Source organism: Lygodium microphyllum, chromosome 20 (assembly GCF_053477565.2).
Source record: "Lygodium microphyllum isolate KBCC chromosome 20, Lygodium_microphyllum_v1.1.10, whole genome shotgun sequence".
NCBI lineage: Eukaryota > Viridiplantae > Streptophyta > Polypodiopsida > Schizaeales > Lygodiaceae > Lygodium > Lygodium microphyllum.
Window position 1 is genome coordinate 23,896,860 of NC_141154.1, and position 14,904 is coordinate 23,911,763.

Here is a 14,904-nt window from a genome sequence, read left to right on the forward strand (position 1 = left end):
GAGTTTATGGTGTGTCTACTGAAAGTTCTTTGAGTTTTTAGCATATTACGGACATGCCTAGGGCTGCCAGGTAGTATTTGAAAAGAAAAGAAAAAGAATTGAAGTTTGCAGGTATTTTGCAAAAAGAAGACAGTGTAGATGGGTTTTATGACGGGCTGTCTTGTTTTAGATACCATGGGAGAAATTTCAGCTTTGCTGAAATCTAAAAATTATGAATTGTCATGTCTTACAGGTCCATTCTCTGGCGATGTATTGTGAAATTGTTGATTTCATGCTGTAAAAAATTTTGGGTGCTCACAATGCTCAGCAAAAAGGGTTCTTTGTTGAAATATTTCAGCAAAATAACACAGGGTGCTGAATTCCAACAGCAAAGAAGACTTACAGCTAAAGTATGTTGTTAACCTCAGTGTCGGGCTATTCTTATGTAGTCCAAAAGAGATATGGCTGATTTTTGTCAGTCAAAAGAGTTGGGTGCTATTTATATGTAGCAAAATTTGGGTTTACCAGGGTATTTATAGCAAGGGTTAAAATTTGCAGGTTGTAATAATGAAGCTAGAGTACATATGAAGTATAAGACTATTGACAAGAAGGTCAAACCAGTTGCAGGACTGCTTCCTTTAGATAATGATGAGATGATTAAGAGGGCAGCTATGTAGCCCCCTTTATGAGATCGAGCAGGTATTGGACACATGTTGTTAGCTGAGACACTAAAAGAGATGAAGATTGGGTCAGAAGATTTCTTATTTCCAGTAGAGTTGAGATGTTTTTAGAAGATGTTTGTGTAGACATGGGAGAACCTTTGTTTTTTAGCCACATGAGATAGGATACGTTGATCTGAGGGTTGTGACGCCTATGGTTATCTTTACCATTCTGCCTGTCCCTTGGAATTTTCGGCCTATTCCTGTGCCTAGGACTCACTTGCCTGAATTGGTGGAGGTTTTGGATGAGCGGATCATGATGGGGATTCTTGAACCATCTTCAGCTCCTTATTCTAATAGATGGTTCACAATTCCCAAGAAGAATGGGACACTCGGATTCATACAGGACTTACAACCGGTGAAAAGGGTTACTCTACGGAATGCTGGTGCAGGATCTATTGTGGATGAGTTCGTAGAGGCTTTTGCTAGACATGCTATCTATTCACTTGGTGATCTTTATTATGGTTATGACCAGTTCCAGCTTGGCCTTGAGAGTAGGGATTTGACTACGATAAAGACACATTTAGGCCTTGTCTACGCTTTCGCACGGAGCTACTAATTCAGTTTCCCATATGATGAATGGGACGAACAAGGTTTTAAGGTATTTTATTCGAGAGCTTACCATGCCTTTCATTGATGACCTGCCTATTAAGGGATGCTTGGAAAAGGAGAAAGATGAGACTTTAGATGATCATGGATGCAGGTACTTTGTAGCTGCGCATGTCAGGGATGTTGAGAGGATTCTTTGCAGGCTTGAGGATGTGCATTTGACTCTATTAGGGCTAAAGTCTATTTTTGGTGTCAGAGAGATTTTGATTGTTGGTCATATGTGTGGCTATTATGGCAGGAGACCTCCTCTTGCGAAGGTTGATGCTATAGAGAAGATTGCTGAGACTTGCACTTCTACTTCGGAGGTTCGTAGGGTTCTTGGAGCTTGTGTATTTTATTTGATTTGGATTACTCATTTCTCTCATATTGCAGATGATCTCTACCAGATCTTGAGGAAAGGGCAGCGATTTTCTTGGGAGATGAGACACACTAGAGCTATACAGAGGTTGAAAAGATTGTTGAGAGTTGCTCCAACTCTTCGGAAAGCGGATTATGAGTGTGGGAGACCTAATGTACTCATTGTTGATACTAGCTCGATTGGTATTGGATGGGTTGTTGGTCAGGATGATATAGATGAAAATAGGTATGCAATTTGCTTTGGGGCAAAAGTCCTAAACGAGCGGAAGTGCAGGTATCCACAGATTAAGAGGGAGCTCTTGGGAGTTGTCAGGGCTCTTAAGATTGACAAAGAGTACTTCATTGGAGCTGTTGTGGTGGTCAAGATCGATTGTTTGTCTCTTCTAAGTATGATCACAAGTTGTTCTACTCCAGATATTGCCATGCTTAGGTGGATTGGGTACATAAAATCCATGAATCCTGAGTTCAGGCATATAGCAGGTAAAGATAACTCAGTGGCCAACATGCTCTCACGAGCGAGGTATGATGATATGGATTCTTCTTACACTGATGATGTTAATGATGGGGCTGATCTTTCATCCATTCATGCTGATCATATTTGTTATGTATCTACTTTGAAGAGTTTTGATGAGTCTTTGTATACAAGAGAGTATTTGCAGATTGGTCATTACTTGAGTACCTTGTCTAGACAGAATGAGTGGATTGATGTAGAGTTCAAGAAGATCAAGAGGAAAGCTTATGGATTTTTCTTGCAGAGTGGGCTGCTTTGGAAGCATCCACAAAAGCGAGGAGGACAACCATTGAGAGTTGTATGTGACAAAGCTTCACAAGTGCGGATCATGAGAGAGTTTCATGAGAGTCCTTGGGCTGGACATAGAGCTATTTGGGTGACCTATGAGAAGATTAAAGAGCACTATTGGTGGAGAGGCATGTACAGGGATATTTCACAGTTTGTGGAGTCATGTACAGATTGCCAGATGTTTTCTTCAGTGAGACATAGAGACAAGCTTCACCCGACATACCCGCTATGTATTCACTATAAGTGGATTGTTGATTTGATTGTGATGCCTCTTGGATTGTGGCAGAAGTGTTACATTGTTTTGGCTCGAGAGGATCTCACAAACTAGGTGGAGGGAAGAGCATTGAGGATGAAAACTACTTCAATGGTTTGTAAGTTTCTGTTGGATGATGTTATTTGTAGGTATGGCTGTATTGGGAAAATTACAGTGGATAGAGGTGAGTTGGATGTTGATGAGGCTAGGGATTTCTTCTTTCGTCTTGGTATCAAGCTTGCTTTGACTTTAGCATATAATCCAGAAAGCAATGGGAAGAGCGAAAGAGGACATCCACCGATTGTGAAAGCCTTGGCCAAAGCATGTGGTGGACGGATTAGGGAGTGGCCTAGATTGTTGTCTTATGCTTTATGGGTTGGTCGTCCTACCCATAGTGCGACCACATAATATATGCCTGTTGAGTTGATGTATGGGCAGAAACCAGTCATGCCTATAGAGACTTGCACACTTACTTGGATTGCTTTACCATGGTGATAGGATGAGATTACTAGAGAAGATCTTTTGGCTCTTTGTATTCGTCAATTGGAGAGGAGATCAGAGGATATCGAGAGAGCTGTCCAGAAGCTCAAAGAGGCTAGAATTTGTAGCAAAGACCGATTTGATAGCAGACATAGATTGAGACCTATAAATATTGAGGAGGGAGATTGGGAGGAATCGACGTGAATACAGCCCATGCAGAAAAGGGGAACAGACGATACTTGAAAAAAGAAAAACTAAAGCTAATGTTATAATAAAGCTTTATGCTTTATCAAGTGGAAGGAGGGAACTGCATTGACACACTTTTGAAGGAGAATCAAAATTATAAGTATATACCTAGAACTGAACTGTCGTGAAAACACATGGGCTTTTATGGAAAATATTTCTTAAGCTATTAGAAGAGATGAAAAGTACTATTTTGGAACAGGACTCTCTGTACTTCATTGGGGCGGACATCATTAACAGGAATTGATAAGCACAAATTCTCTTGAACAGGGAATTGAAGGCTTATTAACGTATAAAAGATTTGTTTGTGTTGGTAGAATTAGAAAGGATCTGCTGAAACAGAGTATTTGAAGAAAAAGAAGATTCTTTGGATGCTCTTGATAAGAGAGATTACAAAGAGTCTAGATCTTGCTTGTATTTTTTAAGACCACCACTTGGTTTTGGGATTTAATCATAAAAGCTCTTGTACTCCATTGAATATTCGACTTGGAATTATGTCTATGGATTTAGCTCTCCTGATTGATGTTGGGGGTAAAGGCGCCTCCGCCTAGCCGTCTGTGTATTACTACACTGACAGTCATCGCCATTGCATTGTCACTTTATTCTTTATTCTTTTAGTGACAGTTTGAATAAAGGAAGGCCCAATCACACATTGTGAGTTCCCATTTCTTGTCTCTCTCTTTCTTGCTCTTGCTCTCTCGCCATAGCTCTCGCATGCAAGCTTCAATCCTTCTCACCTTTCAACTGGTATCAGAGCTCAGCTTCCGGACTCTTGAGCTTGGCTCGTGGCATTCTCAGCTTCCCATCGACTCCCCACTTGAATTGGGTCTCCTTCCTGGCAGCCATATCCAACTCCTTCGAGCTTCCGTCACTCCCCGACTTCCCAAGCACCTTCCCAGCCCCTTTGGGCATCCTGAAGGAATTCACACAAAGGTATTGCTTCACTCTTTATAGGGTTTACCTCGGTTTTCAGGTCTCTTGAAACAGGAGCAGCCATAGACCAAAACCCTTGAACCTTCTTTGCTTCATATCTTGGCATAGACCTCTTGTGGCTACTTGAGGCTTCTTGTGTGCCTTCCACAGGCCCTCCTTGAGCTCTCTTTGGCCTCAATCCACAAAACATTGATCAGCATGAAGCCCTTTTAACATCAACAAATTTGTGCCTGTTTTGGCCTGTTTTGGATTGCACACACACTCCAACAATTGAGCTATGGTATTGTAATTTGGCTCTAGGGATGTACTTAAAGTAAAACTGTAATACACTTGTTTTTTGTCATCAATCTATTGTCATGTTCTGATCTTGATCCGACTTTCCATCTCTCTTAGTGTCCCGATGACGAGCGACAAATTCACAAACTTCTATGTTGTTTTCTGTGTGACAGCGTGTCCTGCATAATCAGAGTTAGTGTACCCCACGACTCCTGTATCTTGGCTACCATAATAAACACACATATCTGTTGTGCCCTTCAAGGACCTCATGATACCCTACACAAAATCCCAATGTTTCTTGCAAGGTATAGCCATGTAATGTGCCACAACCCCAACTGCCAAAGCAATATGTGGATGGGTGGCTATTGTTACATATGCTCAATGCCCCACCCTCATAAGGTGCCACCAATGATCCATGGTGCTCAAAGTTGTAAGGCCCCTATTATGAGGAGAGGCCAAATGTGAGCTTGGACATTGGTTGAGTTCGGACTTGTATATCAGATGAGGTCTATGTGATTGGATGGCAAAAAGGTGACCATTGTGAGTCTAATCTTTGGGTTGAACTGAGTATTTAAGCTGGTAGCAACTCGAGGCATATTACATTGAGTTGCGACAGTAAAGGGAATATCCCCTAGCCGACTAGTAGAAGCTCATATGGTAGGTTGGTCATCCGTCCTAATCACCTTCATGGTCTATAGAAGTTAAACCCCTTCACAGCCATCGATCATCTATCTTTCACCTAGTCAGAGTTGTTCCAGCTAACCTTAAGCTCTTCAACTAACTTCTATCTAGATCACCATCTAAGCTTCACTGTGGAAGCGCACGGGTGGACAAATGCATCTCTGTATCAGTTGTTTGGAGCTAAAGAAATTTTCCAATTCTCCTCGTATTTTTTGTATACTCTCTATCTCTATCTCTTTCTTAGATTTTATTTGTTGCACGGTGTAATTTTTACATGGTATCAAAGCCTACGGGGCTCTAGGGATCGAAGAGTGCACAAGAGGCAAAGGATTCAATAGCATAGAGGAAAAATTTCATCTTCTAGAAGCGGTTCTGGCACATCACAAAGCGGTGGAGGAGGTTGTGCTACTGTACCAGCTATTCAAACACTGAGGATTCATCCACCAACCTTCAGCGAAGGAAAGCTAGATGGTACAAACTATACCTTGTGGAAGTTCAAAACAACTATCATTGATTCTTATGAGCTTTTGGAGATTGTGTTGGGGATTGATATAGAGCCACAGCCTACCCCCCCAACCCATCAAATCCTAGTGTGATGATTCCTTTGAATGCAAATCTTCTACGAGCTTGGAAACGAAGGAATGCAAATGCATTGTATGTGCCTTAGTTACAAGCTCTTCTAATAGTGTTCTGACTTTGAATTTAGCATATAACCAAAGCGTTAGAGGCTTGGAATTTACTGAGAAGCATGAAACACGAAACCAAACAAGGATTCAAAACTTGGAGAATCAACTAGTAGTGGAGAAGTTTTCTGAAGGAGAGACAGCTGAAGCATTCATCACTCAGATTAAGAATCTGTGTGATCAGATGACTGGTGCTCGGATACAAAAGACCAGTGAGAGGAGCTAGCTTAAAGGTGTCTTCGGATTTTTCCACAAAAGTTTGATGGAATTGCCCTTAATACTCAGGTGAGACCTCAAGCTTTGAGTTTTGAGAAGTTTTATGCATTATTACTGGAGGAGGAGTTGAGGATGAAAGCCCGGGAAGGAAGCAACAATAGAGATGTTGCATTCTCTGCCAATGCAAAAGGCAAAGGTGGTTCCTCCACAAAAAATAATGGTGACAAAAAGAAGAAGGGCGACAAGAGGAAGTTTCAAGGAGAGTGCTTCTATTGCAAGAAGAAAGGACATGCAATCGCAGATTGTCATGTCAAGAAGACAGATGAAAATAATGGTACCCTTAAAAGTAAATGGAAAGAGACAGCTAGTACGGCTGAAGTAGAGTTGGAGTTATTCATGGCGACCATTGAGGAGGTGTGCTCCTCGACGCAAGAAAAATCTACCACTGACTCATGGGTGTTGGATAGTGGGGCCTCCTGTCACATGACCAACAAGAAAGATCTATACATTTCTATATAGCCTCTACAAGAATCCATCACTGTGATAGTTGGAAATAATGCAAAATGCCCTGCTGCGGACACATGTACTATTTCATTTGTTGCTGCAAATGGTGATGTCAAAAAGCTTTCAAATGTGTTGTATGTTCCCGAAATCAGGAGAAATCTGTGATCAATTGCTGCCATAACTGATCTTGGTCATGAAGTGAGGTTCAAGAAGATAGGTGCAGAAATTCTTGACAGTGATGGCAAAGTTGTTGGCAAAGGAGAAAGAAGGAACAACCTATATGAGCTAAGTGCTCTTACAGCCATTGTTGGAGTTGGCATAAGTAAGCTTTGGCATGAAAGGTTTAGATACATTGGATTTGAAGTGTTGAAGGAGATGCACAAGCAAGGTATGGTTGCTCACCTACCTCCAATGACTGAATTGAAGGAACCATGTGAACCTTGTATGATGGGCAAGCAAAAAAGAAAGGCATTTCCATAAGAAAGCAAGAATAGAGCACATGCTTCTGTAGAGTTGGTGCATGCTGACTTGTGCAGAAAGATGCCTACACAAGCCTTGGGGGGATCTTATTATTTTATGTTGATTGTCGACGACTATAGTAGGAAGATGTGAGTGTACTTCCTTTATGATAAGGCTCAAAATTTTGGTAATTTTAAAGAATTGCTAAAACTTGTTGAGAATGAAACACGGAAAAGTGTGAAGAAATTTAGAACAGATGGTGGTGGTGAGTTCAACTCAAAGGAGTTTGAAGACTTTTGGAAGAGTAAAGGGATCAAGCGTCAATTGACGATGCCTCACACACCTCAGCAGAACGGTGTTGTGGAATGCAAGAATCACACCATTGTGGAGATGGCAAGATGTATGCTAAGGGCAAGGGATTGCCTAACCATTTTTGGCCTGAAACTGTTAATACTACAATCTACATTTTAAATCGGAGCTACACAAAGGCTCTCAAGGGAAAAACATCTCATGAGGCTTACACTCGTAAGAAACCATGTGCCCCACACTTTAGAATTTTTGGGTGTGAATGTTATGCATATATTCCAGATAAGAAGAGAAACAAGTTACAACCAAAAAGCAAAAAATGTATCTTCTTGGGTTATAGTGATGAGCAGAAGGCTTACAAATTATATGACCAAGAGGCAAAGAAGATCATCGCAAGCTGTGATGTGGTGTTCAAGGAGCAGCTACATACAGTGGAGGAGGAGAAGGCAAGTTCTTCTACTTTATCATCAAGAAAAGAAGTAGTTCACTATGAACCTGTCCCGAGAGCTATCCCTATCCTTAAGGAGGAGGAAGCATCATCTACAGATGATGAGGAAAAAGTTCACCAACCTGACATCACCCCGCCGGAAAAGCCATTGCTGCGTTGGGTGAAGCAGCTCTATGACCACAATAATCCTATGCCCACATCTGTTGAGGAGAGGGCAAAAGGACCAAGGAGGTCTCAAAGAATAGAGGAGAAAAGGAGGGCTTTTTCTCACATAGTCAATATGGCCTTGATGGCTGAGATTATGAGAGAAGTAAAGAAACCAACTGACTTATAAGAAGCACTTGTAGATCTAGCATGGAAGGCAGCTATGCAATCCGAGTATGATAGCATAATGAAGAATGACACTTAGGAACTAGTGGATCAGCCAGCAAAGCGAAAGGTTATTGGCACCAAGTGGATTTGGAAGGTAAAGTATCAAGCTGATGGTACCTTAGAAAAGTACAAAGCTAGACTGGTTGCACAAGGATTTTCACAAGTTGAAGGGTTTGATTTTCAAGATTCATTTTCCCAACTGCTAGAATGACTACTATTTGCAAAGTACTTGCAGTGGCTACCCACAAGTAGTGGCTAGTTTACCAAATGGATGTTAAGTCAGTGTTCTTAAATGGTGACCTCAAGGAGGAGGTGTATGTGGCTCAACCACCAGGGTTTGAAGCCCCCCATTCTGAGAACAAAGTGTGCAAGCTGAAGACTGTATTGTATGGGTTGAAACAAGCCCCTAGAGCATGGTACCAATGGATAGATAAGTTTTTTTAAAGCTTAAACTTCAAAAGATGTGCCTCAGATGCTAACTTGTATGTTTACAGGGATGGTGAAAAGTCTGTAGTGATTTTCCTATATGTGGACGACCTTTTTATTACAGGTGACTATGAAGATATGATCAACCAAACTCAAAAGGCTTTGAGTTCTAAGTTTGAAATGACAGACTTGGGCTTGTTGCAATATTGTTTGGGAATTGAAGTCTGGCAAGAGCTAGGAAAGATCTTCATCTCTCATAAGGAGTATGCATGGGAGATCTTGAAGGCATTTGGCATGACCGAGTGCAAGGAGATAGCTACAGCTATTGAGTTAAATGCAAAGTTATCCGTTGAGGATACATCAACATTGGCAAACATTGGGAGGTACAAGAGGATGGTCAACAGTTTGATCTACTTGTGTGTAATACCAGACTTGATATCAATTTTACTGTTGGTGTTTTGAGCAAGTTCTCAAACAAACCTCATGAGAGTCATTGGAAGGTTGGGATGTGGGTTCTTAGATACTTGAAGGAAACTCTTGACTATGGTATCACATACAGGTTTGGAACTTCTTTTGTGGGGAATTGTGACTCAGATTGGGCAGGAGAGAGTGATTCCAGGAAGTCAGTTTCTAGTTATTTTTTCTCTTTGGGTTCAGGAATTTTCTCTTGGATTAGTAAGAAGTAGCCAACAATGGCATTATCTTCTACCAAAGCACAGTACAAGGAAGCTTGTTTTGCTGCATGTGAAGCAGTATGGTTGAGAAGGATCCTATGGCATATGGGATTACAACATGAATAACCAACTGTGTTGAGATGTGACAATTAGAGTTGCATTGCCATTGCCAAAAATCTAGTGTTTCATGCATGCACCAAACATATAGAGATCCAATATCACTATGTGCGTGATTTGATGGAGGATGGGATAGTGGAGGTTGTCTACTATCCCCATCTATTGTCCAACAAAGGAGAATGGAGCGAATATCTTCACCAACACACTTACGAAGGATCTGCTTCAAGTTCATCTTTAGATACTCAACATTGGGCCGAGGAGATAGTTCATCTATGGGTGGATATTGAGGGGGGTTTTTAGATATGCTCAATACCCCACCCTCATAAGATGCCACCAATGATCCATGGGGCTCAAAGTCGTAAGGCCCCCATTATGAGGAGAAGCCAAATGTGAGCCCGGACATTGGTTGAATCCTAACTTGTATATCAGATGAGGTCTATGTGATCGGATGGCAAAAAATATGTCCATTGTGGGTCTAATCTTTGGGTTGGACTGAGTAGTTAAGCTGGTAGCAACTCGAGGCACATTGCATCGAGTTGTGGGGTCCGACGGTAAAGGGAATATTCCTTGACCGACTAGTGGAGGCTCATATGGTAGATCGGTCATGCCAACCTAACCACCTTCACGGTCTATAAAAGCTAAACCCTTTCACAGCCATCGATCATCTATCTTTCACCCAGTCAGAGTTATTCCAGCTAGCCTTAAGCTCTTCACCTATCTTCTGTCTAGATCGCCGTCTAAGCTTCACTATGGAAGTAAACGGGTGGAGAGAGCCATCTTTGTATCAGTTTTTTGGAGCTAAAGAAATTTTCTAATTCTCCACTTATTTGTTGTGTACTCTCTATTTCCATCTCTTTCTCAGATTATGTTCATTGCTTCGTGTAATTTTTTCAGTTATCATGGCATACATAAGAATGCCCACGACTGATGCACAGGGAATCTTGGCCATCTCGGCCCTCTGCTCATTTGTTTGTTGTGGATAATCAGTCTGTGAAACCTTCACATAAGAAGGTAATGGATAGCCAATAGGCTTAACATCTTGCATGCGAAAGCGCTCAAGAACTTTATGAATGTATTCCCTCTGTGATAGATAGAGTAATCCTTGAGATCTATCGTGCATAATGCACATACCAAGTATATGAGAGACCTGTCCAAGGTCTTTCATCTCAAAGCTCTTGTTGAGCTAAGCCTTAAGTGCATCTAGCTCCTCATGAGTTGTCCCTGCTAAAAGCATGTCATCCACATAGAGTACCAAAATCAGTAAAGAACCATCACGCGCTTTCTTCGTGTACAAGCATGGATCCATAGCACTGCGGCTGTAGCCTTGTGATTGTAGGAGTGTATCAAACTTATGGTACCATTTCCTAGGTGCGTGCTTCAAGCCATATAGGCTCTTCTTTAGTTTGCACACTAGGTGTTCCCTACAAGGGTCTACAAAGCCCTTAGGCTGGTCCATGTAAATCTCATCATACAAGTCTCCATGTAAAAAAACTGTCTTGACATCCATCTGGTACAAGTCTAGGTCAAGCTGTGCAACCAAGGCCAAGACTAAGTGTAGGGCGGTCATATTGACCATAGGAGAAAAGACTTCATCAAAATCAACACCATGCACCTTCTTAAAACCCTTAGCAACCAATCAAGCCTTGTATGTCAGCTTGGGGTATCTAGGGGTACTTTTCAGCTTGTATACCCACTTGCATGGCAAAGCCTTCTTACCTTGAGGCAAGGAAATCAAATCCCAAGTCTGATTATTATGGAATAAGTCAAGCTCAAACTACATAGGTCTCTCCCAAGAGTGACAATCACCCCTGCGTATAGCCTCATCATAAGTGAGAGGCTCTCCTACATCTGTAATTAGTACATAATCCATAGAGGGCCCAAAACGGTCAGGAGGTCGTCTATCTCTAGTAAAACACCTCAATCTAGGCTTTGTTGCCTAACCAACATCCTGTCTAACATCAGCATGTCTAATATCTAGGCCATGAGCATCCAGTGATGATGCATGCTATCTAGCTGGCCGTGGAGTGGGCTGAACGGGAGTAGGTGGCTCCTCCTGAAAGATAACTCTGCGTACCTCAACCACTTTTTCAGGTTGCATATGCATTTTGTCCTCATGAAAGATGACATCATGACTGTGGATCACTTGTAAATCCTTACCTTCCTCATAAAAAAATCCATAATGTAAAGTGGACCTCACATACCTCAATATTCATCTAACTGCATCCAAATGAGGCTTTCTAGACATCTATATAAATACACTAACAAGCTCAACAATATAGCTTAATTATGGGCGATGTGATAGTCTTGTAAATCAAGCTCCCTACTATCCTCCTGAACATAGTAGGGTCTTTTATCCCATCCCCAATATCAATGCTCAACTTCACATTTTTCTCCAATGGTATTGAAAGAGGCTTGAATACTGTCATACTATACTTGGATAAAACATTCAAGCCATACTACCTTTGGGATAGCCATATATCATCATCACATATGATCACCTTAATACCAAGAAAGTATCTCAACTCACCCACATCCTTCATCTCAAACTTCTTTTTCAAAAAGTCCTTAACTTCAGCAATCCCATTATCACTATCACCTATAATAATCAAGTCATCCACATAGATGACTATGATGACCCAACCTGCATCTCTCTTTCTCACATAAAGTGAGTGATTAGCATCAGAAATATAAAAGTCAATATTAACAATATATTCTCAATCTTGTCAAACCATGCTCTAGGTGCTTGCTTCAGCAGCTTGTAGAGTGCTTTCTTTAAGTTGCACACATATGTGGGATGCTCTAAATGCTCAAAACTTGTTGATTGCTCCATATACACATCTTCTAGCAATTCACCATGCAAAAATTCATCCTTTACATCCATTTGCTACAAAATCCAACCTTTAGCTATACTATCAAAGAAATCACGCATCTAATAGTTGCCATTCTAGCACCTGGACTAAATGTATCTTCATAATATATGGCATATGTTGAGCATTGCCTTTTGCAACCAACCTAGCCTTATACTTGCTAACTAAAATGTATGCATTATTCTTTATTTTGTAAACCCACTTATAGCCAATACCTTTCTTTCCCTTAGTCAAGGGTACTAAATCCCAAGTCTTATTGGATTCTATTGCAGCCATCTCCTCATCCTTGCTACATCCCCATGAGCATGACCAATAACATCCTCAAAATAAGTGGACTCAACATCCTCAACTATCATCATTATATAAGCATAATGGTGAGATGCATAACCTTCAAAACCAAATCTTTTAACCGGGTATATGACCCTACTAGACTTGTGTACCACTAGATCACTCAGTAGAGCCTTTACATTACTCTATGCTCTTTATATACCTAGTGTCTTGACTAAACGAATACCAAGCTCATCATCCAAACTCTCTGAACCACTAGAATCTCCATCAAATCCCAAATGATAAGTAGATGCATCATTACCATCCAACAATTTTTTCTTTTCTTTTTCTTTACCTACAATACTTGTAGATCCACCTAAAGATGTGGTGCTACTCCTTACTCTCCCAAACCAAGGGCAAAACCAAGGGCTAACTATAGGTGTAGTATCAGATAATGTTTGTAATCCACTAATGCTCCGTGATTCTTGCTTCTCTTTCTAAACATAGCTATCATGACCATTATCATCATCTGTTACGTCACCATTAGATGCATACACAACTGCTCATCTCATCAAAAATAACGTTCGTGCTCACTCTAAACTCATATGGTGACAAGGTTATAATAACAATACCCTTTTTTCTCTAAAGAGTATCCAATAAAAATACATTTTCAACCTTTCGATCATGCTTCTTTTGCAACTCATTTGGCATATGAACATATGCAATACATCCAAACACTTTCAAGTGTGACACATCAGGCTTCTTATCTGTAAAGCATTCTTCAGGGGTCATCCCATGAACTACAGCTGTGGGAGCTTTGTTCATAATTTAGACAATAGTATGAACAGATTCAAACCAAAAATGTTTTGGCATATTCCTATCAGCAATCGATGCCGTGCAACTTTTGCAATATACCTATTTTTTCTTTCTGAAACCCCATTTTGTTGTGGGGTATACTTGCAAGTAAACTGTCTCTTTATACCATGAGACCTCAAGAAACACTAAACTTGTTAGAAAGGTACTCTCCCTCTCCATTTGATCTCAAGCACTTAACTTTCAAGCCTATTTCTATCTCAACAGTCGCCTTGAAAGACTTGAAGTGCTCAAATACATCACTATTTTCCTTCATGAAATATATCCATAGCTTCCTTGAATAAGTATCAATAAATGTGACAAAGTATTTGTTGCCACCAAGAGATATATGTTGTGTATGCCCCCAAACATCTATATGCACAATATCAAGTATATTTTTGCTCAAATCTCTATAATGCAAAAAGGATTGTCTTGCTTGCTTATCAAAGCAGCATGCTTCTCACACTTTATGAATCTTTGCAACTCTAAAAGAAAGCAACCATGTAAAGCCCTGTAACAATCATTTGGATTGCATTAATTTTAGCTTTTACACGTTTGCACATCCAATAGGTTTATGCCATATCTCAATATCTGAACCCAATCATTTTCCTTTAGCATACATAGCAACATTCATTGCAGAAATTCCAACATCCAAAGGTAACATGCAACCAACTCTACTTCCTTTTGTGACTAACCTACACTTATTATTAAAGTCGTCTACAAAACAAAATTTTGTATTAAAATCAAACCTATAACTCTTACTCTATCATTTGGCCAAGAGACACTAAACTCTTTGTGATTGATGGCACATGCAATACATCTGGCAGACTCTTTGTTTGGCCATCATGCAAGGACAAGGGAATATTTCCAATGTGTGAAATTGGATGGCATGAATTATCACCCATCTACACATCACTTGGATTTTGTAAGTCATGTATATCTCCAAGCCATTCAACATGACTAGTCATATGTTAGATGCACCTAAATTGACATAGCATACATCTTCATGTGTTCCTTTTCCTATAACAATATTCATTATATGCTACATAACAAACATATGCTCATTTTTGTCTTCATTCTATCGTGAAGATGATGCATAGTTTTATTGTTGCAATTTACCACTGCAGATGTCATCTTTCTTAGCATAACAATGGGCTGCAATGTGACCTATTTTGCCACAATAATGGCAAATAATACTGAAATTTCCAAAAACTTTATTTTTTTAATCTAACTCTTCCTCTAGAGTTTCCCCTACATCTAAAGTTTCCATGGCCTCCTGAAACATGTATTTCACTAAATCACTTATTTAATATATTTTGCTGGTTATCACCAGCATGTCCCATAACACGGCCTCTCAAAGAGGATTAGCCATGTCCCCTGTTGA

At 40.4% G+C, this 14,904-nt stretch overlaps 2 protein-coding genes across 2 annotated transcripts in view; both read left to right on the forward strand.

Annotated features, from left to right (window-relative positions):
- The first annotated feature begins 852 nt into the window (after nucleotides 1–852).
- On the forward strand, nucleotides 853–1,257 carry LOC148018749 (uncharacterized). Its single transcript, XM_087701246.1, has one exon. It carries the CDS (start codon nucleotides 853–855, stop codon nucleotides 1,255–1,257), a length of 405 nt encoding a protein of 134 aa, XP_087557372.1.
- A 64-nt stretch (nucleotides 1,258–1,321) lies between these two features.
- The window catches only part of LOC148018750 (uncharacterized), a 33,342-nt gene continuing 19,759 nt past the window's right edge, over nucleotides 1,322–14,904 (forward strand). The window contains exons 1-2 of the mRNA XM_087701247.1: nucleotides 1,322–2,036; nucleotides 2,145–2,269. Coding sequence (XP_087557373.1) covers nucleotides 1,322–2,036; nucleotides 2,145–2,269 — 840 coding nt within the window. The remainder of the gene's footprint in view (nucleotides 2,037–2,144; nucleotides 2,270–14,904) is intronic.

Bases quoted from the DNA above. Each gene is read 5' to 3' on its own strand.
- LOC148018749 (XM_087701246.1), top strand. From the start codon at position 853: ATGGTTATCTTTACCATTCTGCCTGTCCCTTGGAATTTTCGGCCTATT.